This window comes from Panthera pardus, unplaced genomic scaffold (genome assembly GCF_024362965.1).
Source record: "Panthera pardus isolate Hobbes unplaced genomic scaffold, ASM2436296v1 HiC_scaffold_2, whole genome shotgun sequence".
Lineage (NCBI taxonomy): Eukaryota > Metazoa > Chordata > Mammalia > Carnivora > Felidae > Panthera > Panthera pardus.
The window spans coordinates 67,749,098-67,776,656 of record NW_026526765.1 but is presented as its reverse complement, the minus strand read 5'-3'; the positions used below and the strand labels follow the sequence as shown (position 1 = coordinate 67,776,656).

Here is a 27,559-nt window from a genome sequence, read left to right as displayed (position 1 = left end):
CCTTGAGACTCAGAACTTTAAGCCAAAAATGGCAGGGATAGAGAAATCTTAGTTACATTCTTAAAACTTGCTTGGTTGGTCTCTAAGAACTCAGCATACCCTTGGCTATAGCATCTAAAGTGGATGTTTAACCTTTTTTGGATTTGGAGAAAGTTGGTAGATTACTGGAAATATACTACCTACATTACAGCTTGGTTCTTTTTCATACTAGTGGTGTTTTGAGACTCTAAAACAAAGGACTTAAGGGAAAAGATCTAGGACAACCATTACCCTTGCTTTCAAATACCTCAGAATGCCTTTGCCTATGCATGCATTCACTTCAAGTATGGGAAGCACCTGCAGTGTGCCAGGACACTGCTAGATTCTAGAGACTGCAAGAAGAGAAATACAGTTCCTGCCTCTTAGGAGTGCAAATCTAGTTGTGCCGGCGGTGGGGGGTGGGCGGGCTTGATGACAGACCTTCTAAAAAGATCATTTTATAGAAGGGTGTTCTACGGGCCGAATTGTGCATCCCTCACATACAAAATTCCTGTCAGAAACCTACCCCCCAGTTGGAATGTGGGTATGTTTGGAGATAGGGTTTTTAAAGAGGCAGTTAAGTTAAAATGAGTTCATCAGGGTGGGTCCTAACCCAATAAAACTGGTGTCTTTATCAGGAGGAAATGAGGACACGGACACACATAGAGGAAAGACCACGTGAGGACACAGGGAGATGATGACCATCGACAAGCCAAGGAAACAGCCTCAGAATAAACCAGCCTTGCCGACAGGTTGACCTCAGAGTTCCAGACTCCAGAACTGTGGGAAAACAAACATACTCTGTCTTGACAGCCCTAGCAAATTAATAGTGTGCTTTAAGTGCAATTAACAAAAACGTATAGGTTATGTCAAATACAATAGTTGTTGGAACCGGTCTCCACAGGCTAAAGAAACAAAACCAACACTCAGCAAACCATCCAGTTGTGCTGTCATCAGAGGAAATGGGGATGGCAGTGAGCAGATCTGGGAGGGCATCCAACGGTTACCAGACGCAAGCCAAGGAAGATAGTGGGTTCAGGGTAAGGATGTAATGAGGTCCATGTGGGAAAGCACCCAATGGCCAGGAGGTCTCACTGCAGCTCTCAGTGGCCATAATAGCAATAGCACAAATGCAACCCCACAGGCTGCTGTACCCAGTCTTTTACCTGGTTCTGAATATCAGGTGCTGGTAATATATGGGTCAGAAAACAGGTAAGTTGATCTGTCTTCCTGAAGTCCATCTGTTCCTGCTGGACCCTAACCCTGTTCATTCTTTTTGGTCCTGGTCAACTGATGCTCCAAAGGTGGACACATGGCTTCAACTCATTCTATTCACTCAGTTTTCTGAATTCAAGTTCATGTTTTTCATGAAGGCCAATTAATCGAATTTTTTCTTTTTTAAACTTCATTGAGTTCTCTGTTGTTGGTAGTGGTTTACATCTCAGAAATGTAAGCGTTCTGAGTAATACACATGGCAGTACAAAACTATTGTTTTATTAAACAAGTAAACCAAAGTTTGCCATAATCTTCCCAATAGAAGACTGCATTCTTTTATCAAGAAGATACATATTCTTTTAAATTATTCTATATATTAATAGTTGTTTGCTCTTGCTCAAGCAAAATCCTCAAAACCCTCTGGAATACTATTCTTCCAGAAGTCAGGAATCAGAGAAACAAACCATATCCTCAACAATTAAGAAAACCTGAGAGTTTGAGAAAATACAGAGGCAAGGAAAATTTTACTGTTAAAAGTTTTGCTTGAATTCTGGGAAAGGCTGAGTGTTCATGCTTGTCACTGAATATATTATTACTTGGTATCCAGATTAGAAAAATAAAATGTGGGGGGAGTCAGAGACAACTCCTGCAAGGTCCTAAAACCACACAAACTAGATTATCATTTAAATTCTTTAAACCTCTCCTAAGCTTTTCATTTAAAATCTTGCAGCATGTTTTCCAATAGTATGGTCCACACACAGAATCAAACAAATTGACATGTTTCCTGGTTCTAAATTTGTATTTTCCTCTCTTCACTTCTCTCTTTAGCAGTAGCTCTTTGAAGAAAATGACCCTCAAAGGAAGGTTCATGGCCATTTCAGAGCCAGAACATCACATATGTATATGGAGCTTACTTATTAATTGGTTAACATACCTTCTTAGCAACCTGCTATGAAGATGTTGCATGGCTTGGTTGTTAATGACCACAATTATTCTATCCTTGGTGGAGTTCTGTGTGCTTAAGGAATGCACACACATGGCCCTTTTATGACTTAACAAGGACAGGTGCCCACCCCCTGCAATTAGGAAAACAGACCAGGGCAGCAGGTGTCCAACCTGCATAATTAATTCTTCAAACGGCAAAGTAGCATATTTCGTAATCTCTGCCAACTAAACAGTATGTGTGTGTGTCTGCGTGTGTACATGTTCTGTTCCGACTAATTGGCTGGGAGGTCATGAAAGCGGGTACTGTATTACAAGGAGAATTTATATGCATATACATGTACTTCATTTCTGCAGATACCTTTTGAAGTGGTGCTGTTAAGAATCTCCCTCAAAAGCTAGTCTGCTCCCAGGTGTTGCTGGCCATGTGAGAGGGCAGGATGTAAACTGAAACCATAAATGAGTTACAAGGATCATTTTCTCTGAACAGCATTACATCAAAGATCAGATGGTGCCAAAAGATGATGCACTCAGCTCCCTCTCTCTAGAGACCTAGTCTTAGCGATCCGCCTAACCCTGCGAGTGCTGTCTGGAGATGGAGCACACCATGGAGGAAATGCCCTGCAACCAGAAGACATAAAAAGACAGAACACTGGGCCATTCAGATAACATATGTCACCTGTGCGCACTCTGGAAAGCAGAGCAAGTGTTAGTTGGTGCCCAAGTTGGCAAACATTCTTGTTTGGGAACTAAATGAAACATGCAGCCACCTAAATGCCACACACACACAGAAGCTGGCTGCGGTAACAATGGGTAATTACAGAGAAAGCATTGCAAACACCTGACTATTGCACTCAGCCATAAGTGCCGTCCTGCTAGAAAGGAAACCAGGACCTTTTAGGACACTGCTGTATTACAGCACCTGCTGACACTCTCAGCTCTTCTGTGGCCCGACAAGTTCTCAACCTGTAGAAACAGGGGTAGAGGAGACAACGGGCTCTCAAGAAGATGATGAGAGCTCACACTGGCTAAGCCCACTGGCATGAGCTTTGCTTTGGGTGCGTGTGTCCACTATGGGCACGGAAAACGTCCACGTTTTATTCCCATGCAGCGTGTTACTACCTGTTACAGGCAGGCGAGAGATTTAGAATTCTTTACTTTGTGAGTTGGGGTGTCTGAGACAAGCTGTGTAGACTTTCATAGTAGAATTCTTTAAATTCACTCTGCTCGTCATGAAGCCATCTTGAGAGGCCGCTGATGAATATGTGGGAACCTGACAGCTGTGGAATTTTATTTCTAGATTTCAAGGAGGCAGAGAAAGGAAAAGGAAATCTCCTCGCTGGCAACAAAACGAAAGTGTTTACATGTGAAATTAATCGTCAGCGCAAAGAGCTTTCCCAGTCACTCTGTTCCACAATATAATATGCTGCTTGTTTAGCTGCTGAGTCTTTAAAATTTTGATTTCTAAGAATAATAGCAAAGACTTTCGAGAGGAGCCACGAATCAAGTCGGGAGCAAGCCACAAAAGGTTAACACAATGATCCAACTTTGCTTTGCCACCACTATCTGAGACTGTTGTGTGATTTTTCAGGCTTTGATGGTGCCTGGTTTAAGGCAGGCTGCAGCGACAGCTGGCTAATTTGAGCGTGGTGAACACCGAGGTCAGCTGCAAACGTGTGTTGCGCAAACTCCTCCTCTCACCCCTGCCTCATTCCTTTCCAACAGGAACATGCTCAGCACAAAGCAATCCACCTAAAGACTCCATAAATCCAAAAAAGGGAGTTACTGATCGAGGAATTCTCAGATTTCTGCCAAGGCACCCTCCCCTGGGCTGGAGGTCAGCCTGGTACAGTAATCCGAGCCAAACTGTGGACTGGACTCAAGGAATTAAGTTGAATGCTTCAAATTTTGACTTTTAATGGACGATTTTTCTTTTCGGTGATGAAGACAAAACAAAGTACAAACAGCTGATAACAGCCCAAAGTAAACCAGAAGAATAAGTACGAGAACAAAGCTTGGACACAAATCTCATAAGGGATATCTAAGGAGAGATTTTTCCAAACAAAGGGAAAAAATAAAGCAGCTTTTTAAAGCTCTGGTTTGAGATTAAGCAGTTTGTGAATGAACAATAAGAAAGTAAAGGCCACAAAACAAGATATTTGCTCTTTTCAGCAGAAAAAAAAAAATACTGGCCTTTGTTAACTAGCAGCAAAACAAAAAAAAAAAAAGGGGGCCCCTCAGGCATTTAAGCACAGCATAAGTTTTTCCTTGACCCCATGACCTCAACAAATATGTTAATAAAATCTTTTACCTCCCTGGAGTGGAACCAGACTAAATATTTACTTAACACATTGGGTTTCTAAGTCTGGACCACCTTATTCCTTCATACAAATTGGGATTTACTTGTAATTAAGAAATTAGAAACACTATATTTTGCAATGTTTCTCCTACTTTTAAGATGAAAGATGAGAAGGGAGGGGAAGAAGAAAAAGAAGGAAGGCCCTGGGGGTGGGGGGAGAAAGGGAGAAAAAGAAGAAAACTATACTGCGCTCACTATGACAAAGGGCACTTGTGAATTTCTGCATGGTATTTTCTGTCACAAACGAGGGTAATGCTGCTGATATGCTTTCCAATATCAGACATCTGGAGCTAGCAGGACTTTTTCCAAGCACATTCCAAGGTTAATAGGAAACATCTCATCTTGCTTTTATTAGCTGGTTTAAGTAATGTTAGGTATGCTGAGTTTCACCTTCAAATAACTATAAGAAGTCTGATTTCTACACACCAAGAATGCCATTTTTTCTTTCCTCTTGTCCCAAAGTATGTGCTACTCACGAAAACCTTATGAAAATTTTCACCAACATAAAAGTCCTCCAAAATCAGTTTCTTTCGTTAAAGGCTTCAAAGACTAGTATTTTTTTTTTTAATTTTTTTTTCAACGTTTTTTATTTATTTTTGGGACAGAGAGAGACAGAGCATGAACGGGGGAGGGGCAGAGAGAGAGGGAGACACAGAATCGGAAACAGGCTCCAGGCTCCGAGCCATCAGCCCAGAGCCTGACGCAGGGCTCGAACTCACGGACTGCGAGATCGTGACCTGGCTGAAGTCGGACGCTTAACCAACTGCGCCACCCAGGCGCCCCTAGTATTTTTTTTTTTTATCTAGACCTAAGAATTTTGGACTTTTCTTGCTCTAGGTGGATGATGAGATAGCCAGTTGCTTTTGAGGAGTTTGTGGAAATATCAAAGCATTCCTTTTGCTGACAAGTTCAAGACTGAATTTTCCAGAAAGTGTGCATTTTGTCCCCAAGTGCTCATTCCCAAAGAAATCACTCACTCTTCCCATCGGTGTGCCCTCTTCTACTGGCAGCTGCAAATCCCCCAGCCCAAGCCACTCTGCAGCTCCATGCTTGCCCCACACTGCCTTGGTCATTTAAAGACTGCTACCTCTTCAACAGTATCATAACAGATCACCAAATTTGGAGGGAAAAAGTCATTTCTATTGCAAGAGGCTATAATTAAAAGTAGTTTAAATCAGATGCTAGCTGACTGTCTTATAAGTTTGGCTTTTAAAAAAGGAAAAATACAGTCAGATCTGTACCCACATGCTGTAAGTGCTCAGGTCATAGGCCACTAAGAAGTTTCCATCACCTGTCCTCTGCGAAAACTGGCAAAAAACTAAAAGTACCAGAGGATAAGAGTAAGATTAGGATGGATGTGCCCCCGTGCACCACCTGGATTTTCAACCTCACTGGCAGGAGAAATGGTCTGATTTAGGAGGGATGAGGGCTCAGTCAGGCAGTACTGTGGGAAGCAAACAAGACCCAAAGGGGCAGCCACCCACCCAAATTGATGTAGGGTTTCAGGGCTGGGAGTCACCGAAGACACACATACATCAAGAGTGTGAAGGTAACTGCAAAAGGAAGAGGAATGCCAACGTGGGAGGCAAAATTACCTCACTTATATTCTAACGGACATGAAAAAGGTAGTATTAGAAACTCAAGGGGTGCCTGGGTGGCTCAGTAGGTTGAGCGTCCAACTTCAGCCCAGGTCATGATCTCAAGGTTTGTGAGTTCGAGTCCTGCATTGGTCTCTGTGCTAACAGCTTAGAGCCTGCAGCCTGTTTCGGATTCTGTGTCGTCTTCTCTCTCGGCCCCTCCCCAACTCATGCTCGCTCTCTCTCTCTCTCTCTCTCAAAAATAAACATTACCAAAAAAATTAAAGAAACTCAGGCCTTGATTCTAAGTCCTGACTACATTCTCCAACAACACAATACTCTGACCTCATGTTTTTGTTTTTTTTTCCCCCCCTCAGTCTCTCTTCCCTTGTAAACCAATCATTAAAACTTGACTTCTCCAAAGGAAGAGAACTATGAACAATACACAGGAGTTGCTGGAACCCACACAGGGAGAGTATGTAAATCTGGAGACCCCAGTTTTCTGTGGAAATGCACACACGGGTTCACTATAATGTCTTTAGGCATGTTTCCCAGGTGTGCTTATTTAATCCTCGGTGTGGTTCCAAGGATGAAATTCACCAATACATCACAGTGCCGCAACAGGTTGAAGCACACACGTAAGGGGATCTGGACTGGCTGCCATTTCCATCATCCTCATCATTTTACAGATGAGAATACTGAGGGAGACACATCAGGGAGCCTGCCCACAGAACCCAGCAGTAGAGAAGGCAGGATGCAAACCCAGCCTCTCCTCTCATAGAATACTGTCTGTCGACAGACATGGACCTCCTCTGCCAGTTCCCCAGGGCCACCTCGAGTGCCGACATAAGCTCCCCCGAGTGCCGGGGCCGGTTTTCAATACCCCAAGTACAGGAGGCGCTGAGCATCTCTGCTTAGTGCCCTAATGCTGAATTTCTGACACCTACTATCAAGAGGCATTTTCTCAAAAATATTTGTTGCTCTGCTGCCTGTGTTGCCCTTCAAAAATAACTTACCTAAAAACCAATTAGCACTGTCTGAGGGCAGAGAGGGTTTGCTCTCCAGTATCCATGTGTTGCCACAGTCCTTGAGGAAAGACTGCTTTTAGACCAGCAACTCTGGCTTGGTTACGTTAAGACTTTGGATCTAATTAAACCCAAGCTACACTGGTCATCACACTTTTGTCTTTTTTCAATTTTCCGTGGAAGGAAATGTTTAGAACAAAACAAGTATCTAGCAATGGCTGCAGCTAATTACAAAGGGCATTTACTGAGAAACGAAATTGTTTTAATATGACCCCCAAATGAACTCTCAACCAACTTCCCAGAGGGCCTAGCAATGCACAGTCTAATTCAGAAGATCTTTCTTTCATCAAATGTATTTGAAATCATGTTCACCGTAACTTTGCTTTCCAATATTTCAATTTAAAAACAAACTGCTTAAAGGAGAATTAGAACCTTATCTTTATCAATGATCTTCAAATATACAAACCATATATAGTTGACCTTTTAACAACATGGGATTCAGAGGCACCAACGGCTTGTGCAAAAATCTGTGTGCAATTTTTAACCCCCCCCAAACTTAACAGCCATAATTAACACATTTCATATGTCATATGTACTATATGCTATATTCTCGCAATAAAGGAAGCTAGAGAAAAGGAAATGTTATTAAGAAAATCACAAGGAAAATACATTTACTGTCCTGTATCTATAAAAAAATCTGCATGTAAGTGGACCAGCACAGTTCAAACCTGTGTTGTTCAAGGGTCAACTCTACTACATAAAAATATGAAATCATCCTAGTGGAGGAAGAAAAGAAACACTCATTAGCCCAGAGAGACAGTGTATAAACTACTAAGAATGGTAATTCAAGAAAGAGAAACAAATTTAACCTGACTCCATTTGGAAACATTTAATTAATGCAGAAGAAATGCAGATATTCCTAAAGTCAGAAAAATGGAAAAACAGAGACGGGGTAACAAGCCAATTAGCTATTATCATCATGAAGGCACTAAATAGCAAATAACAAAGCAGGTGATCCTCAGATTACACTGATGCAATGTATTCCATCCCACTCAGAAATACAGCGTCCCTCTGGCTTTGTCTAAACAGTGTAAGAACAGCTGATAAAAATTCACAATAATCAGATGAATTGCTCTAGGATGCCAAAGAACAAATTTAATTGAATCCCTGATTGAATTGATTGTGACAGTGTAGACAGTTAAGCTTCATATAATAAAATTAAAACTTTAAAAGCAGTCATCATGAAAAAAAAAAAGGAAAAAGAATATGCTTAATAAAGATGAAAAGATGTGGAGACTTGGCTCCCAGACCTTGATAACAAGATCAGAACAATTTAAGATTCTATTATCAAGAAGTGAGCAAAATATGCAAGGGCCTGGGGCATTTCATGATGTATGATTAGACCCAAGTCTCCACAGGGCAGCATGAAATGGACACTCAGTTATGGTCCAGAGCATCCAGGCTTCAGAAACAGTCAAATCCACTTAAGGAAGGATCAAAATTATGAACATGACGAGGACTCAGAGAAGATGTGGGCAGAATTTCTGATGCTGTATTAACTGAATTGGTTGGGTATATAATCTCAATTATCCAACCAATTAATCAAAAAATATTTGCTGTGTCCTTAATTTTGGTGAGGTAGTCACTATTTGGTAGGTAGCTTTCAATCCTATAGAATGAACATCTTGCCAAGAGTACATCCCATTACTTTGGGCTGGAAGTGCCAAAGCAGCAAGCACATTTCTTCAAAAGAGTTTTTTTTTTTTTTTCCCTTGGAACTAAGCCATCAAATCCTGGGGTGTCTGTGCAGGAAAGGACTGGACTTGTAATTAAGTCATGTTTTCAAAACTGAATTCTCTGAACCATACAACAACTGGAAGTCCCTGATAGTGCATGTTTCAAAGAGTGGTTCCTTTCCCTGCCCACTCTTCATTCCTTCAGCCAGCATTCACCGAGTCCCCCACAATGCAGCAGGCACTGGGCTAAGTGTTCAACCATGTGCTGCCAAACCCACACAGCACACTGACAGGCTAAGATTCAGCAAATGCCTGGCAAAACAAGAACAGACTTTCAGATCATGATCCCAGTAAGCCTTCTGGGTAACTTTCACTACCATCATTTAATGAAGGGCATGAAACAGTACTTCTTGGAAAAGTACTTAGTAGCAATCCCTCACTTGGGTCATGTTTATTACTATCTTAGTAAATTTTATCCATCTGACTACCAACTCTAGCTTTTCCTTGACAGTTCTGAATGTCGGTTGCCTAAGATGCAGTATCTTCTCCTAATTTCTCTTCTTTCCTGTCCAAGAACAGGTTTTCCATCCGACACTGACTTTATCCAACAAAAGCGTCCTCAAAATGCCTGGACCCACTTTAAACACAACAACTTTTGTAGATTTCTCCCTGTTCAGCCACCAGACTGCAGTACTTTTCCCCGCTGGAATTGTATCAAACGCAGTTCAGACAGGAAGGCTGTTACCTGCCCCAGTAATCAAAGGACAGTGGCGTGTGATGGTGATCTGAGTACCGGTTGGAGTGGAGAAGGGAGAGGAGCTAGAACTGGACAACCACACCAGAACTTCTGTGCACATTATGAATCTCCCTCTTGTTTTAATTACTTTTTGGTAGGAGTCTTTGGCTCATATTATTACTGGCAATGACTGCTGAGCTATTCTCCCTTTCTTTCCAATCAATGGCTCTGGTTCCCGATTTCAGCTTAAAAGGGGCAAACAGACCTTCCTTTCATTGGCCACGTTCTCTTATGTATCTTCTCTTTCTCCTTTTCAAACACGAGTCCCATTTGTATTTTTGTCTATGAAAGTAAGGATGAATGCTGAACAAGCACAGCCTAAAGTCAAGGGCTTCAAAACATCTCCAGCTAGATAATCCTAACACTTTTAAGGCACAACGTTAAAATGGGAGCCACTCGAAGGTAATAATAGGCCATGATTATATTTATGAAGATTTCATTACCTTGTGAAACCAAAGCTGATTATGCTTTACCATCATGACCGCCTCAGTCAGGTTGCTGAGACACAGACTGTGGACCCGCTAGAAAAACAGCATTAATAACCCAGCACATAATGGCTCTCCACAGCAATGTTGCAGATGAGACGGGTGACTCTACCCTGAGAGGAGATTCCTCTTTCAGCAGGCCATTCCAAGTGAACCTTTTGGACTCTTTTAGGACCTCTAAAAGAAGGTCAAAAGAAGTATAAAAGAAAGGAGCACCAAATGTAGGAGTTGTTCCTGTACTGTGTGTAGGTTTCACTTAGCTATCCCCCTACCTCCCTACCACCGAGCTACCTTTAATGATTATTACGAGGGGCTTTTCAGTAGTAAATTCAAAATCTACCTGTGCTCATCTCATTTCCTGGGCCACAAATTTTATAACCTGAGCTGTCACAATTCTGCAGAGTATTCGGGTGTTACTAGCTATAAATCTCAAGGTGAGTCGCCTGGTTCTGCCCAGAAATAACAGATCTCCATGTTTCCCCAACTACTGACTCATTCATTTATTCCACAGACATTTATTGGTCACTAAGGATGTGCCAGATCCTGGATAGGTACTGAAGCAACAATCACACTGGTTCAGAGACATGGGATCTGTTCCAACGTCCCATTAGGACATGTCAATGAAAGTTAGGGTTTCCTTCCACTGTGCAGAAAGAGAATGCCAGTCAACTTCACTAGCTGTTCTAGAGTTCCCTCTCAGTGATGAAACTTTTCCACATCTGAATTCACCATCATGACTAGAGAGGAAAAGGAAACAAAACAAAACAAAACAAAACAAAACACAAGGCATCACAGTCTCAACTACCAAAGAGAGAGGTGATGATGCCTATGTACTAGTGGCCAGTGTTCTTGTTTCAAGTTTACAGACTTGGAGGATAGAAAAACAGATGGGCAGAAATAACCCAGCCAATAAGTAGAATGTTGTGTGATGACTGTACAGAGAAAGCATGAGATTATTCCTACTGGATATGCAGGGGTGAATTTTGTAGAGGAGCTGTTATTTAAACTCAGTCTTGAAGAATGGCTTTATTCTGTCAGAAGGAGCCTTCTTTCTAGGATTGAGTAAGCAAAGGCACAGAGGGACTCCTGGGGTATGTTTAGAGTCACAAGTGCCTGGTTCCTCTAGGAAAATATATTCCATTGTGGCCAGAAATAAGATTCGTTTACATGGTTCCTGACATGACTGCCCACTGACAGAAACTAAATTTATGAAGGTCTAAACACAGAAATTAAAAAATAAATTATTTAAAAGTATGAGGTGAGAGTAGGCATAAAGAATTCAAGGAATGACATTTACCTATGTTATTTTTACCAAGAGAATCAGGTAAGTCCAGCCTCATCTGAAGGGACTAAAAGAGTTAGTGAAGTCATTTCACATTGAGAATCTTGAAGCTGATGTATTCTAAGCTATGAGTCTAGGCTGTAACCAGAAGAAATTCAAGGAAAATCCTTCTCAGTCTTGGCTTTCCCCAACTTCTGTGTGTCATGTGATGAGATTCCCTTCAAATGGTCACTAGACTATTGACCAACTTAGTAACAGCCTGTAGGCCTCAAACTGTAAACAATTTTATGATGATGATGTCAGTGTTGGCTTGAATTTTGAGTAAGTATGTCTGACTAATCAGGAAGAAGTGGAAAGAGGGAACCAACCGGGTACATGTGGTTACAACTGATTAGCACGTGGCTCCACCCAGTTAGCCTCATGAAGGGAAGTGTGGTGCCTCCTCTCAGGCAGCAGCAACACCCTCTCCGGCCACATGGGTGCTAATGAACCTGCTGTAATTGGCCAGTGGAAGTGGTGCTACCTTCTCAATAGAAACAGGTTAACAGTGCTCCCTTCTTCTTTCCCAATTCCTTGTAGCTAGGGGCCAGCCTTCTCTCCACCACTCCACCCCAGCCTGAGGACAGGGAGATGCAACAACAAAATAAGCTACCATCTAGCCAGGAGTATATAGAAGTGTGTGTTCTTTTCTGTTGGGCACAATCAAAAGGCAAAGAAGCGGACAGGTTGGAACCCGAGTGATGGCCTGGGGCCAACTCTAAGATGCTGGCTTGGTGGCTTCCTATAGCTTAGCACATCAAGTCCTTGGCTTCTAGATCTAGTTTGTGAGGTCTGTGCTTGATGGCACAGAGGCCCTAAACAGGACAGTCTCTACTGTGTACAAATGCATCGTGCTTACTCTTGCAAGCATATGTTTCTAATGTATTCCCTTCATCTGGAATACGCTTCTCTCCCATCTAAATCTATCCAAATAGTCTTAGTTCTTCATTCACTTAATAATTATTAAGGACTAGTGTTAAGCCCTAGGGATAAAAGCTTAAGAAGGCATGACACCTGCTGTCAAGGAGCAAATAGTCCACTCCTAGGTTTTCAGTTGAGTGCCAACTCCAACCAATTATTAACGGAACTCTATACTGAGGATTCTGAAATCCGATTCAGGCTGAATAATAATAATGGGTATATCAAGCTTGATTAGCAATGTCTGCCACATGGGTAGCAGGAGTTCGTGATGGCATGCATGCCATATACTTGCCATCTCTGGGTCTGGCTTAATTTCTACCTCCTTAAAAAAAAATTTCCCCTACAATCCCCATTCCCCAGTGTTCAATAGTATCATTCTTCTGCATCTTACAATTTAGAACTAGATTCTATTGCATTACATTAAATTTGTCACACATGTTAGCCTTCTTTCCACAACTAAAATCTAAGCTGACTGAGGGCACAGGTCAAGTGTGCATCTTCTGTAATGCAAAGAACCAAGCACAAATAAAATGCTCAAAAAATACTTGTTCAGTTGACAAGGGAATAGGTGCACAATCTCACCAAGAACTTTTCTCATTTTCTTCAGTACTCTCTAGTCACGGCACCTTTGTGTTCTCGAGGTCATTTTCATAATATCACAGAATCTGATTATAAAGTGGGGGATTTAAAGTTCCAGTACTGGGATCAAAGCTCCTCCTGGATCCTGGAGGGGATTTTTATGGCTACAGGAAAAGTTACTATTAGCTCTAAGTTACCACAGCTGGATCAAACCTAGCGTATCACCAGGTTGATCAGAGTGTGGCTCCAAAGCTGGTAAATGTGAGCAATTGCAAGCCACTCTCTTTTGGCAAGTGGCTTTCTGGACTAACCACAATTTTTTTTCTCTTGTTAGTAAATAATAGAAAATGATTGACTGTGAAAACTAAAATTATATTCACTTCAACTTCCTAGCTCTTAAGAAGAAGGTAAGGGTACAAGTTACTTCCAGATCACCAAAACTAAACACGATTAAGTCTTAAGGATGAATTTTTAAAAGTCCAACCCAATATTTATTGAACTTCTAACATATATTTAAAACTTTATTAAGCGCTCTATGTGAAATTTATAAACCCTCTGGGAGCCTGCAATTTATTTGGTTAATGAAAGAAATGAGTATGATCCAACCAACCAATAACGCAGGAGAGTATAATCTAGTGTTACACCCAGGTTAACACCATGTCATGGCTACTAATAACTGAATTGATATTTAGAATTTAGTTGAGAGCCATGTTAATGCTTAAATCCCAAACCATTAGAGCTGCTAAACCATTAGCTGCTGCTAATCATGCCCTCACAGATCAATTTCAGGGTCACTGCTATTTTTTAAACCTGTAAGATAGAAATCTTTGAAGCTGTCCCTACCTGCAAAATATGTCTAGAAATACCCATTTCAGATAAATTTAGACCCAATAAATGGTATTTTTAGCAACCATGATTTCTACAGATGTGGGCTGAGATTTATGGTTAATCTGTTTTCCAGTTCAAAGCAAAGGAGCAGTTTAAAATTGGAATCTTTTAATATATCGTGATCAACCAAGATGACATAGTCCAAGTACATTCAATACATTTTCCTCTGGTATATTCAAATTGGATTTGCGGATATGATTTCCTTATCCCTAGTCTTTTCCCGTAGAACAAAGGAATTACACAGATAATTCAGGCAAATCCTTCCCACTCCTACATCACTCCAGGAACATTCTGAATAACCAAGATGAATCAGATGAAATCAAGCTTTTTGTTTTGTTTTAAGCGTAATTATTCTGATAACTATGTCAGTGCTCCATTTCACTTTGGCTGTGAGGATAAGACCTTAGGAGACTTTTCAGCCAGGAACAGCACTAAGGAAAAACATGTGGAAGACCAAGGGAGCCGGTATTTCACCCCAGGGCTCCCCATCCCCGGTGTGGATGAATATTTAACGTATAACGCTTGTAATCTAGAGGTTCCTCATCTAATTTAGTGAAGTATTCACATTTTAGAAGTTTATTTTTCTACTTCAGAAGTACTCATTTCAGGATTTCAAATAAAATGAATGTCTTTAGTATTTTATGATGATCTGCTTTACATACAAGTTTTTAAGAATTCCACCAGGTTAAAATAGAATGAGACTCTAAATAACTCTTTATTCAAAGATTTCTGCTCAAATGCCTTCTACCTGAATTATCTATATAACTCAAGATGAAGCTGGGCTGGGGTTAAAGCCGGATAGATCATCCCTACTGTCCTAATTCCCCAAACAATCCCCAATTTCCCCCTTACAGTGCGCTGGAAGGCCTTGTGTAAAATAGCACCAGATAAAATTACCCTCCTAGGTACTCTTCAGCAACTCCACAATCAACTGAGCAACCTATAAATTTACATTCCAAAGCCCAATGGCACAGCGACCAATAGTACCTCATTCCTCCTCAATCTTTGTCTTTCTCTTTTAAATAAGAAAACCTTATGTTAATGGGGAGATTATTGAAAGAGTCTCCTTGTAAGCCATGAATGCCACTTCACAGACTGTACAAAAAGCAGAGCTCTATGAACAGTACAATAGAGTCAACTCATCTTTGTGAAAAGCTCAGCATCAGCCTTACAGAGAACTTAAATAGTTCCAATTCCTAGATCTCTATTAAAACATAATGAGTCCATGCTTATGCCACTGTGAGTCCATGCACACACATACGCAAAGGCAAGTTTACTGCACAGAGGGTAGTCATTGTAAATCAGGACTTAACCTTGACACTGGATTACATTATTTTTTCAAGCTATTCAAGATCATCTGCTCATTCTGAAGTATTTTCTTCTCATTGATGTATCTGAAGCAAGTACTTTTAAAATAAAACACCTAAATACCAAAAACCCATACAAAATATATCTTAGATATTCAAATTTAGCAAAAAGCCAAATATAAATTAAATACTGAAAATCTCTGCAGACTTGCAATATTTTGTTAATTGCAATAATAAATAAATAAATAAAATAAAATAAAATAAAACAGGCAACTGGAAAAAAATGCACATATACCAGATAACCTAAAAAGTTTGGGAAGGAGTTATTGAAAAGAACACTCTGGTCAACTAAGACACAGCAAAGTAAACTCAAAATTGCACCTTTGACAGTACTCCTGAGTTGTATAACAATATATTTTAACTATGTAAATGGTGCCCCCAGAATTGCCCTCAGAGAGTCCCCTACACAGAATACACTGTGATCAGTGCCTGGGAGAGTTAACAAAGTGGTTGTATTCTTCTGGTAATGCAAAGACACTCTAGGAGTCTTGAGTGTCTTGAAATTATTGTTGTGAAACATCATCATTTTAGGGTATATGTAAAATGTCTAGATACTGAATTGTTCTGTTTTGAATTCTGAAGTCTACCTGTAATTTTGTACCCTGGAATGAGCTGATTATAAATTTGTATTTGGCATAAGCCCTTAACTAAACCAGATAAATACACTGAAATTAGATCCTCTTTAGTGTTTTAAATTATGTAAATGGAAATACATGTTTAACAGAAAAGGCATGTTCATATATTTTGCAGAGGTGGCCAGGTATTAAATCTGCTGCTTCCCTAGAAGAAGTTTCCATTGTACGCAGGCTAAGTCTTCATGTAAGCTAGTTACAGAGATCAGCAAAGTAATTCCAGTTCTAATCAAGGAAAGAAAATAACTCCATTTTGCCAAAAAGGATAAAAGGAGGTATAAGATGCCTCTAATAAGTTTTTTAAAGAATATAATGAAACTTTTTTTTTTAACATTAATAGGTGCAGAAACTTTGAAGGGCTCAGACTTCCCAGAATAAGCAAATTGTTAGAAAGTTACTTGGAATCACCCACAGACAATAACTGTCGGTGGTTTCATTTCAGGCAATGGGCTTGTGCCAAAAGGGACTGACATCTTGATGAAAGGGTCACCAAAAAGTTGTGAGAATTTTTCCATGAGTAAAAATCCTTCCAAGAGCAACACACTGTGATTTCTCATTCTGCCACCATACATAAAGGACAACTGTAAGAAATTAACAACATGTAATAATAATTCAGATTTACTCTTCTGCACTCAAATTGTTCCAACTTTCATTCTCGGCTTTGGCACACACGCTTGCCTTTCACGAAGCTCATTCCACTCACTAATACAGAAACACGGTATTTACTCTTTGAGCCTGACCTATAGTCAGTTTTTGACCTACAGTCAGGTCTGCTAGTTTTGACAGAGTCAGTGGTCAAATTTATGTTTAACCAAACTGGTCACCTGACATATTACAGCATATGTGAACCTTCATGGTCTGTCCACCTATGGTGGCACAGAAGGTAAGACTCTGGATAAAAAGCGACAAGACAAAGTGATGCAGCCAGTCTCAGTAAAAGAAAAATAAACAAAAATACTGTGCAGCGGTTCATTTTACTACCATCCTAGCACTCTAGGACAGTGGCTAATTGGAACTTAATAGGAAGTTGGGAACCATTTGCACAAAACCTGCTGATCAGTTTACTTTTCTGTTCATCCCTTTTGCCCGTCCACCTCAAGGTCCTTAATTTGGTCACTATCTGCTAAGTCCGAGCAAGAGCTACTTTCCACAAGGCTTTGCCACCCACCTGTTGAACGGGCAGGTGAGGCACACACAAAAAATAGAGAGCTTACTTGCTAATAGGATTCAAACTGAACTCATTTAATTGCTCTGATTCATTCTTCTCCCTGGAAGCTTATACTTGGGTTGTTCTCAAAGAAAACACCAAGTATATCAGATTTAATTTTGATTCATTAAATTCCACCCTCGATTAAAAAAAAAATAAAACCTAAAACTAAATTTGGAAATCACACATTCTGAGTGGCAGAAAGGTGTTTTAAACAGTGTAGACATCTGCAGTAGGACATGTACTTAAAAGTTGCCTGACATTTCGATTATTTTCTTCGCAGTCCAATCTTATTTCCAAGGAGGAAATTTTTCATAGGAGATCAGTATACTTATTCAGCTGTTTTTAATGTGTATTTCATCTGTTTCGCTCTTTCCACAGTTATCCAAAATGAAACTGCCTTCTGTATCACAATGCTTGTCACAAATAGTCACCCTTTCATTCAGAGGTAATGTGCTTGACTTCTGAAACGGAGCAGATGCCTCTGAGAAGTGAAGTTATACATCAACAAAAAGTATCAACACTAATTACATCTGAGATACAATAGGCAGGGTATATGAAGGTAAAAAAAAGTCCAAGCTCTTCACATATATTGCTCTTAAGGAGAGCAGACTGTCCAGGTGTTTGATGAGCGGGACATGGACCCCTACTCTGAGGGTGACTTCTGGCGAGCTCTAAAATAGGACCCATTGCTTTGTTTGAGCCCTACGACTGCCACCTCCCTCCATGCATGTCACAACACACCGCTCTTCTTAAAGAACAGAACCATTTCTGTTGTTCAAGTTAAATAAATCTTTGCTTCTGAAAGAGGAATTTCAGTTTCTGTTCAAAATGACTGCAAATCAAAAAGATCTAATTCACCACATCCAATTCATATCAATTGCTGCACTGCAAAGCTCCCACATGCCGGACGGAGAAAGACCCCTTTAAAGGTCAAATGGGGTAGGAACAATAAGGGGTTGAGGCGGGATGAAGGCGTGTGGTTGATATTTATATGAAATCAAGACACGAGAACCTACTGAGAATTGCCTCTGATGACCCATTCTTACCATTTTGAGAATCGTAACAGTCTTGGCCTTGCACCCTCCCTCTCTTCAGTCCAGGGAGATCAACCTGCAAAATATGTTTAAATACAGAAGACAAATCGCCTCACCGCAGGTCAGGAAATGAAAAATGCCGGTTTAGAGGTTACAGACAAATAACCATTTTCTGTGGTTAAGATAAGTTACATGCAAATTATTGTAACCACTGGGGCTTCTCAGAGAGCTTTCCAAGGGTCTATAGGCTTAAATAGGGGACAAAGAAATTCCTGGTACCTGGCTCTGCAGAGTCCTGGGCTATTCTTAGTGTTTGGTTCCTCTTTAAATTGCGGGAGTTCAAAAGGTTTAGTAACTTAAAAGTAGAACCAAGCGATAAAAATAGATTGTTTTCTGGCTGCTCTTTGTTCCCAGACATACTACTGGCAGTATATTTGCAATCAAGACAGCAGAATAGGAATCAGCCTTCCACCGTGTAGTGTAATGCCTCAGAGTGGGTATTTTTGGAAATGGCACTGCATTACATAACCTTCCGTGTCTTAAAAAAAAAAAAAAAAAAAAAAAAAAAACTACACTGGGGGGGGGGGGGGAGTCAGGAATACACACCATTATGCCCTTCTCTTTATACCAAATAAACATTAATGTACATGCTGCAGTGATTTTCCTCTCCACCTTTATGTCGTCAGAACACGGTTCTTTTGTTAACATAAGTTATGGCAAAAATTAAGATGAATGGAAAAACTAAAAGTTCTCCAACAGGGTATCATAAGCTCTTAGAGTTTTCCTATAATGTTATTATAGATACACATAAATGCAAATCAGATTGTTATCATCATCATCCAGCAAAAAGCAGTCATGTATTTTTAAACCCTCCCTCCCCCAAAGTTCAACTGCTTTATAAGAAAATGCAGAAAAAGTGTTGCAAGATCGAATGCCTGAGAAGACCCTTGGCGGCGGCAGCAGCGCTGAGAGAGTAATAAAGTGTATGGATGGAGGGATACAAATTCATTTAATAAAGGGGGTGGGGGTGCATGCACCAAAGTGCATCTAATGCAAAGAAACAAACCAGTCCCTAAGAATGCTATATGAGCAAGAAGAACAAAAATTAACCATACCAACAAGCAAAAAACCCCACCCCTTCCCAAAAGAATTCTCCCTCTTAACTTGTGCATTAAAAAAAAAAAAAAAAAAGCTCAAGTTAAATTCCAGCCTTAATGCACCAGGACCAAAATGCCAGAATTTCTTCAAGGTACACGCTTCAGCTCTTTAAAATTTAGAGGGAAGAAGCATGAACTCTGCAGGGTTGAAGGGTCCAGCTAAGAGCAATGGCAAGAAACCGACACAAAAGAGAAAGCAGCGCTCCCGGCCGGGGATGGGAAGGCATATACTTACAGACAAAAGCCCCGCTCCCTGTTCACTCTCTCCTCTCTACACCTGAAACACAAATGTGGATGAAAAAGGGCATCATGCTAGAAAGACAGCTGGGAGGGGGAGGGGGAGGGGAGGGGGAGGGGACAGGGGTGGAGGAAGAGGAGAGAGGAGGGGGAAGGGAAACAAAACCCAGACCGGCTTCACTTCCAAGAAGTACAGCCGTGGAAAAAGGAGGGGAAGGTCTCCCTGCCTCGCGCGCTCTCTCTCCAAGTGTGTGTGTGTGTGTGTGTGTGTGTGTGTGTGTGTGTGTGTGTGTGTCTTTCTCTAAGAGTCTCAGTCTCTCTCTCTTCTCTCTCTCTCTCTCTCTCTCTCTCCCGCTCTCCGCTGCCAGTGTGCTAGTGAACAATGAGCTAATTCTGATGGGGCTGGCGCTGCGCCAGCGCCCCAGCCTTGCTGCCACTGTGCGGCCGCAGCGGAGCCAGACTGCTTACTCTGCAGGAATCGGCGACTCGGGGCCCCGTCGGCGAGCGGCCAGCAAGCGCGCCCCGGCACCCCGCACCCGAGCACCCCGCCGCCCCTACTGCTCCTGCCGGGCCCCTGGGGGACAAAAGGGCCCGCAGACCGGCGCGCCGCCCCGGCCCCGCCCCGGAGCACGGCGCACACACACCCCGGCCCAGCCTCTCCCGCCCCCCCGGAGGGCTTCTCCGCCTCGACGTGCGGTTGCTTTTCAGACAAATAAGGAGGCGGAGGAGGCGGTTTGGGGGCGCGCCAGGCGTGAAGGCGGCCAGGGCGCTGCACAGCCCGGCAGGCCGCCAGGCCGCGGGGAGAGGCGGCGCGGCCCGTACTGTAATAATAAACCTGCAGCAGAGGGCATCTGAGGGAAAGAGGACGGCGACGGGGCGGCAGCCGCCTTCCCTTTTATGTGCCTGTCCCGAGCGAAGCAGAAAATGGTGCCCGCGGCGGCGCGGAGGCGCGCGCGCGCGCGCGCGCACACACACACACACACACACACACACACACACACACACACACAGTGGCGCCGCAAGCGTTTGTGCACGCCCTCCAGGTCTGCCCCGCAGCCCCGCCAGGGCCGCGTGCCCGCCCCAGCCCGCAGGAAGCCCGGGGTCGGAAGCACCCCCAAGGCCCGGCCCAGAGGCCCCAGTGGCTGCGCGCGCACACTCGGGCACACACACGTGTGCACACGGCCATAGGTGCGCGGACAGCCGTGAGCCGCGACCTGGTGTGATCTGCCCGAGACACACTCCCCTCTTGCTCCCTTTTCCTTGCAGGATTTAGCCTATTCCCACTGCTCCTCGCCCTAAAATTATACTTTTTAAAATTGGAGATTGCTTTTTTAAAAAGTGCTTTGTGTTTCTGATTTTTTTAAAAAATATTGGTTTATTTAAAATCTGTCTTCATAGTAGTGTAACAGCTCAAAATTTTGCTACAACTTGGTTTTGTTGCCAACAAAACAGGATATCATTTTATGGTAAATGTCAGATGTTAGAGGGAAAGATTATTTCCTAATTAAATTGCTTTGCCAAGAAAAAAAGATATAAAAGATCATAACGTCTTCTAAATTTACCATCCACATTTTACTTCTAATCACTGAAAGCAGTGTTTTCCCATCATAGCAGTCAGGAAAGATGAGGGGGGAAGGGGAGAGGGAGAATTTACAAAAACATGTTTATAGATTGTCTTAAATCAAAAAAATAAGTTTTTTGGGGGGTACAGAAATAGCATACCTTAAAAAGCAATATTTTACACTGTTAATTCTAAAGAAAAAATTATCTATAAGCTTGTTGCCAGCACTATAGATCTCCTTTCACACTACAAAAACCACTGCAGCAACAAATACTTCTTGATCTGACAGTGGGTGTAACATTTAAGGGGCCAGATAGGAGTTTTCCTGAATTAATCTAAAACATCACATTTTTCCTGCAAAAAAAACTTACCTTGGAGCCATTGCTAGGAACAAAGGCAAGACACAAAACTCAACAAACTTCCCTAAATGCCTTCAGGGCCAGTGTTCACCAGTGTTCACCAGGGAAATGGTCTGAAGAGTAAGTGGGGAGGTGAGAGTGGGCAGAAACCTGGGGGCTGCTTCTGTAGGTCCGAGTCCCAAGAGGCTAGTCAAGGGCACCTCAACATTGAGATCTTTGACCTCAGAGTCAGGTTCAAAAAGAAATCCAAGAAGACCCTGCCACATCAACCAAAAATCTATCCCAGAGAGATATGTTCAGAAGTTATTTCTACATGAAAACATATACACACACACACATACACACTGACTTTTGTATTTATACAAAGCTTCCCTAAGATGTCTTTTAAAAACACAGGGAAATTTGGGATTTATTATGTGTTAATTTTTCTTCATTGTAGCCACAAATATTTGGGTGACATAGTTTTGTGTGTGTGTTTGTTTTTTTGTTTTTTTAAGAAATAAGAACACTGGGTCAGAATCATAGTCTATTTACTGTGTTCCAGAAAATGATTATAATCCAACTATCCAAGAAACATTCTTGAGTCCTTCTGGGTAGAGGAGACTACTAACCACTAGGGACATAAAGGAACTCACAGCATGCCACCTCATTCAGGCAATGTAGCATTCAGGAAATGTCTTAGTGCTCCAGGGGAGCACCCTCTGCCCTGCTCCCATCTGCCCTACAGGTTGTAGGGTAGACCCACTCTCCTGAAATATCTTTCTAATCATCGTACCCCCTTGCTCCATTGTAGGATAAAGACCACACTTTAGCCTTCTACTCAACTCTCACCACAGTGTGACCACAATCCAACTTTCTAGATTTATCATCCTCATCTGTCTCTTTCCCAGTTATAGGAGTCCTTTGATTCAGTCTGATTACTTAGGGCATTTATTTATCCCTAGATCATTCAGGAAGCAAAGTCACACAAAGACTGACTTAAACCAGGGTGTCTCCACCTCAGTGCTATTGACTTCTGGTGCCGCATAATTTTTTGATGGGGCCAAGGTGCAAGGTGGAGGAAGTAGGGATATCCTGTTCCTTGTAGGATGTTCAGTGGCATCTCTGGCCTCCACCAATTGGATGCCAGTAGTGCGACAACCAAACTTGTGTCCAGACATTGTCAAATGTTCCTTGAAGGGGCAAAGTTCCCCTCGTTGAGAACCATTGTCTCAAACGATCAGATCCATGGGTTGAGATGGGAGAGGTGGCCTCCCCTGAGTCACGTGGACTACATGCAAAAGAGACAGAGACCTGAACAAAAGCAAGGTTCTCTTAGGAAAGAGGAAAAAGAAGTAGGCAATGTCTTTATCTTCATGGAATCTATGGTCTGGGGTGAGGGGTGGAGACACAACCACAGCCAAACTTACAGTGCAGTGTAATAAGGACAATTACAGAGCTCTGCACCAGGGTACACTGTGAGAATAAAGCCTCCTTTCTCAATCAGACTGGGGTTTAAAAGAAAGTTTTGTAACGGAGGTGATGCTTAAACTGAACTTGTAAAGAATGAATAAAAGCCAGCAAACTCAAGAAGGGGGAAAGGGACATTTGGGGTAGAGGCAGGGGCACATCGTGAGCTAAGGAATTTGATCAGTGCCTGGTGACAGCCAGGTGATACCAGAAAATAAGAATCCCAGGTCAGAAGCTGACCCTTGTGTTCTGTCCCTTACATGAATGTGAATGCCAAAGAAGAGTCCATCCATCAGAGGATTTGGTCAAAAGGAGAAGGTACTTTAGATACAGGGTCTTTCTTCCACCTCCCTTAGATAGACAAAATATATCTTCATATTTTCAAATGTATCTCAAATATATATTCTGGCAATTTTATTTTCAGTCTGTGTCATTCACTGCTTCTGGTAACAAGTTCCATGAATCTGAGCTCTGTGCAAAAGGCTGCATGTAAAAGCGGTTAGAAAAACAAGTGGTTAGAACCAGCTCTATGTGACCCTGAAGAAGGTATTTAACCTTTTAGTCTCTGTTTCTTCATTCTTCAACTGCAATTTATATGGTAGTACCAGAGCGCCATGTTATGTGAAACTGCATACTGTACTAGGTAGCCTTACACACATGGAAGTAATGGGTATTATAGGTAACTTTCTAGAATAAAACTTATGCACCATATCTTCTCTGAGCTTCACCTCCAGAGTCACTCTGCTCAGCCTCAATGATGTGTGGCTCCCCAGTGAGTGATTCTGCAGCATGACTCTTGGACTATTTCACTTGCTGTTCTGCCACCACAATGCCTCTTTCCCTTTCTTCAACGTTTCCTGCTCCTTCTTCATAAATGTAGGTTATGTATCACTTCTTTTAGGAAACTTGCTTGGAACCACTGGCCCAATTTAGAAAGGAGTCTTTGTGCTCAGAGCTCGCCACGGCCTTTATCACACTGCTGTAACTTTGGCTTTATTTTCCTGTCTTCACCACCAGACTGTAAATTCCATGAAGGAACAGACTGTAGTAGACGTTTTTGGTTACTTGCCTAACATGCATTGTCTCTTTCCTTCTCCTTTTTTTTTTTCAAGTTTTTATTTAAATTCTAGTTACTTGACATATAGCATAATGTTGGTTTTAGGAATAGAATTTAGTGATTCATCACTTACATAGGACACCCAGTGCTCATCACAACAAGTGCCTTCCTTAATGCTCATCACCCATTTAACCCATCCCCCACCCATCTCCCTTCATCAACCCTCTGTTTGTTTTCTATAGTTAAGAATCTCTTATGGTTTGCTTACTTCTTTTTTCTTCCTTCCCCATCTCTATCTATTTTGTTTCTTAAATCCCACATGTGAGTGAAATCATATGGTATTTATCTTTCTCTTTATTCTAGTTTACCATAATATACTCTAGCTTCATCTATATCATTGCAAATGGCAAGATTTCATTCTTTTTGATGGCTGAGTAATATTCCTTTGGGCATATGTGTGTGTGTGTGTGTGTGTGTGTGTGTGTGTGTGTGTGTGTGTACTACATACTACATCTTCTTTATGTGCATCAGTTGATGGACAGTTGGATTCTCTCCATAGTTTGGCTATTGTTGATAATCCTGCTATAAACATTGGGGTGCATGTGTCCCTTCCAATCAGTATTTTTGTATCCTTTGGGTAAATACCTAGTAGTCCAATTGCTGGGTTGTAGGGTAGTTCTATTTTTAACTTTTTGAGGAACCTCCATACTGTTTTCCAGAGTAACTGTACCAGTTTGCATTCCCAACAACAGTGTTAGAAGTTTCCTCTTCACAACCTCACCAACATCTGCTGCTTCCTGTGTTAATTTTAGCCATTCTGACAGGTGTGAGGTGCTATCTCATTGTAATCTTGATTTGTTTGTCCCTGATGATGAGTGATGTTGAATATCTTTTCAAGTGTTTGTTAGCCATGCAGGTGCCTTCTTTGGAAAAATGTCTATTCATATCTTCTGTCCATTTATTAACTAGAATATTTGTTCTTTGGGTCCTCTTCCTCTTTGTTAATGAAATCCTGTCTTGTCCTAGTCTCCATCCTTTCTACCTTAGAGCCCTCAAGTTCCAGGGAAGGTGATCCGGAGGAGTACATCCTAATTATTTTAGCCCATTACTGAAGTTGTTTGGCTCTGATAATGGGCTAGAGATGAGCATGTGACCTAAGTTCAACCAATCATACTGAAAGGAAAGAATTATAGTACATGCTTGAACTAAGAAATTTGAATCCTATGCTTAAAGCAATATACAACTATTGAACACATTTAATCTGAACATGATGTGAACAGGTATTTTTTTTTCCTAGAAAGATTATTCTTAGAGCAATTCAGAGGATGTATTTGGGTATGAAGAAGGTAAAGAATTGAAGTGAGATCAATTAGGAGACTATTATAGTAATCTAGGTGAGTAATCATGAATGGCTCATGGGAAAGAAGAAGAGAGAAGGAGTCAAGTTACATTATGGAGGTAGGGTTACATTATGAATTGCAGGGGTCCTTGGGGGCTTGATGGAGTACTACAGATTAACTGGAGAAAAGAGTCTAAGGTGATCCCAGACTTCTGACTCTGTGATTGCTTGGATGATCGTGCTTCTTCCTAAAACAGAAAATACTAGAAGAAGAGTGGATTTGGGAGGAGAAGGGGGTGATAATGAGCTCAGTTTTATGTCTGCTGAATGTAGAACCCACATAGTCAATTTTCCAACAACAAGCCTTGAGTAATTTTCTTATCATTTCCCTTTTCTTCGTGCTTCCTTCCTAGGACGGGTTGAATTGTGTCCCCTCTATGTTGAAGTCATAATGCGCAGCACCACAGAATGTGACTGTATTTGGGGATAGGGTCTTGAAATAGGTAGTTAGGGTAAAATGAAGTCATAAGGGGAGCCCTAATCCAATGTGACTTGTGTCCTGTAAGAAGAGGAGATGAGGACATAGACACACATGGGGAAGACCCTGCGAAAACATAGGGAGAAGACAGCCATCTGCCAGCCAGGGAGAGAGGCCTCAAAAGAAACCAGCCTTGCTGACACCCTAATCTCTAGAACTGTGAGAAAATAAATTTCTGTTGTTTCAGCCACCCACTCTGTAGTACTTTGCTATGGCAGCCCTAGCAAACTAATACACCTTCCCTGCACTGAACATTCAGAAGGGTAGAGGATTCATAATATTTCTATTCGTTATGAGATTTAGGGTATTGTAAGATGTAAAGTCCAAGAAATATGTTGAAGCTGAAGAAGTAATATGTCTCCAAGGGCAAGGCTGTGTCTAAATCTAGAAAGTCACATTAAATAGGTATCTGAAAGTTGCCATTGTGGAGGCTCCTCTGAAATTCAGGGTCCGTGGTTCTCAGATCAGCATTCCAAAACGCATAAGGAAACCTATTTACAATTTCAACCCTGTCTGCTTGCAAGTTTCCAGCTGTATTTACACAGCTGCTGAAGGCAGCGCAGATGAGAAGGATTCTCCACTTCACCACTTAGAAACCCACACTGAGAATAGTTCAGAAAACGCCTTCATATTTGAGAATTCACTAAGTCTCAGGAAGGAACACAAAACATCAAGAATTAAGCCACTGACATGGGGACTTTGGCAATGAAAGGAGGAAAAATAGTGTAAATTTAGCAAAGTATGAAATACGAACTTAAAAGTGAATACAGGATGACTTATAACCTATGTCACTCTATAAAACATAACAATGAACATAGTATTCAAAAGATAAAGGACAAGGACACCTGGGTGGCTGAGTTAGTTAAGCATCTGACTCTTGATTTCAGCACAGGTCATGATCTCATAGTCGTGGGATCAACCCCCGCATTGGGCTCTGCACTGGACATGGAGGCTGCTTAAGAGACTCTCTCTCCCTCTCTCTCTGCCCCTCTCCCCAGCGCTCTCTCTCTCTCTCTCTATCAAAAAATAAAAAAATAAAGGACAAACATAGGAGGTGAGGATCTTCTGAAAACCATGGCACCCTCAATCTTGTATTTTGTCCAACATCTGGAAATAATTGAAAATCCCTGGAAAAGTCAAGTGAGCCCTCCTGGAGGTGAGGAACAAGCTAGCTGTTGCAGAAACAAAGAGATAAATGGAAGGAATGTCTCAAAGGAAGATTTATCCAGATTATCCTACCAGGCAAAACAGATCATATGAAACACATTTTAAAAATTAGCCTTCTGCTTGCCTTAAAAGTTATCTGAATGGTGATGCAAAACTTTAAAAATAATACCGGTGGTGAATGCTGTTCCAAAACAAGTAAAAGGAAACTATTTTAAAATCCCAATGTGTGTGCACCCGTGTGTGTGTGTGTGTGTGTGTGTGTGTGTGTGTGTGTGTGTGTTAGCTAATTACCCTTAACAAAGAAGAATGTTTTTTTTTTCCGTGGGAAATTCTGAATTTTAAAACTGATTAAAGTAATCAACGAGTATTCTCCACAGCACTAGGGAAGTACAGAATTGTGCTCTAAGAAACTGACAAACTATATACTATTACATGATATGAAGGTGGTGTTTATCATTCAAGAGGTAGAGTAACAAAATGTCCCTAGATGTAAATATCCCTTGATCTTGTGCTGTGTTTACAACATTCTGTACATACTAGCTCTCATTTTGAAATTAACTCAAGCACCTTGTGAGCTGAGCAAAATTCTG

The 27,559-nt window shown here is 41.5% G+C and overlaps 1 protein-coding gene and 1 long non-coding RNA gene across 3 annotated transcripts in view; one reads left to right on the top strand and one right to left on the bottom strand.

The window, feature by feature from the left end:
* The window catches only part of NREP (neuronal regeneration related protein), a 28,419-nt gene extending 8,580 nt beyond the window's left edge, over window positions 1-19,839 (bottom strand). Inside the window, exons 1-2 of the mRNA XM_019450511.2 lie at window positions 19,498-19,839; window positions 18,118-18,181 (exon numbers count right to left, since the gene is read on the bottom strand). Coding sequence (XP_019306056.2) covers window positions 18,118-18,120 — 3 coding nt within the window. The 5' untranslated portion in view covers window positions 18,121-18,181; window positions 19,498-19,839. The remainder of the gene's footprint in view (window positions 1-18,117; window positions 18,182-19,497) is intronic.
* On the top strand, window positions 822-6,397 carry LOC109267607 (uncharacterized). Of its 2 annotated transcripts, XR_008423781.1 has the most exons (3): window positions 822-1,058; window positions 2,533-5,086; window positions 5,321-6,361. It is a non-coding gene; the product is annotated as an uncharacterized LOC109267607 (long non-coding RNA). The 2 variants fall into 2 exon arrangements; XR_008423780.1 differs by lacking the exon at window positions 822-1,058 and having other exon boundaries at window positions 2,093-5,086; window positions 5,321-6,397.
* Window positions 19,840-27,559: the final 7,720 nt, after the last annotated feature.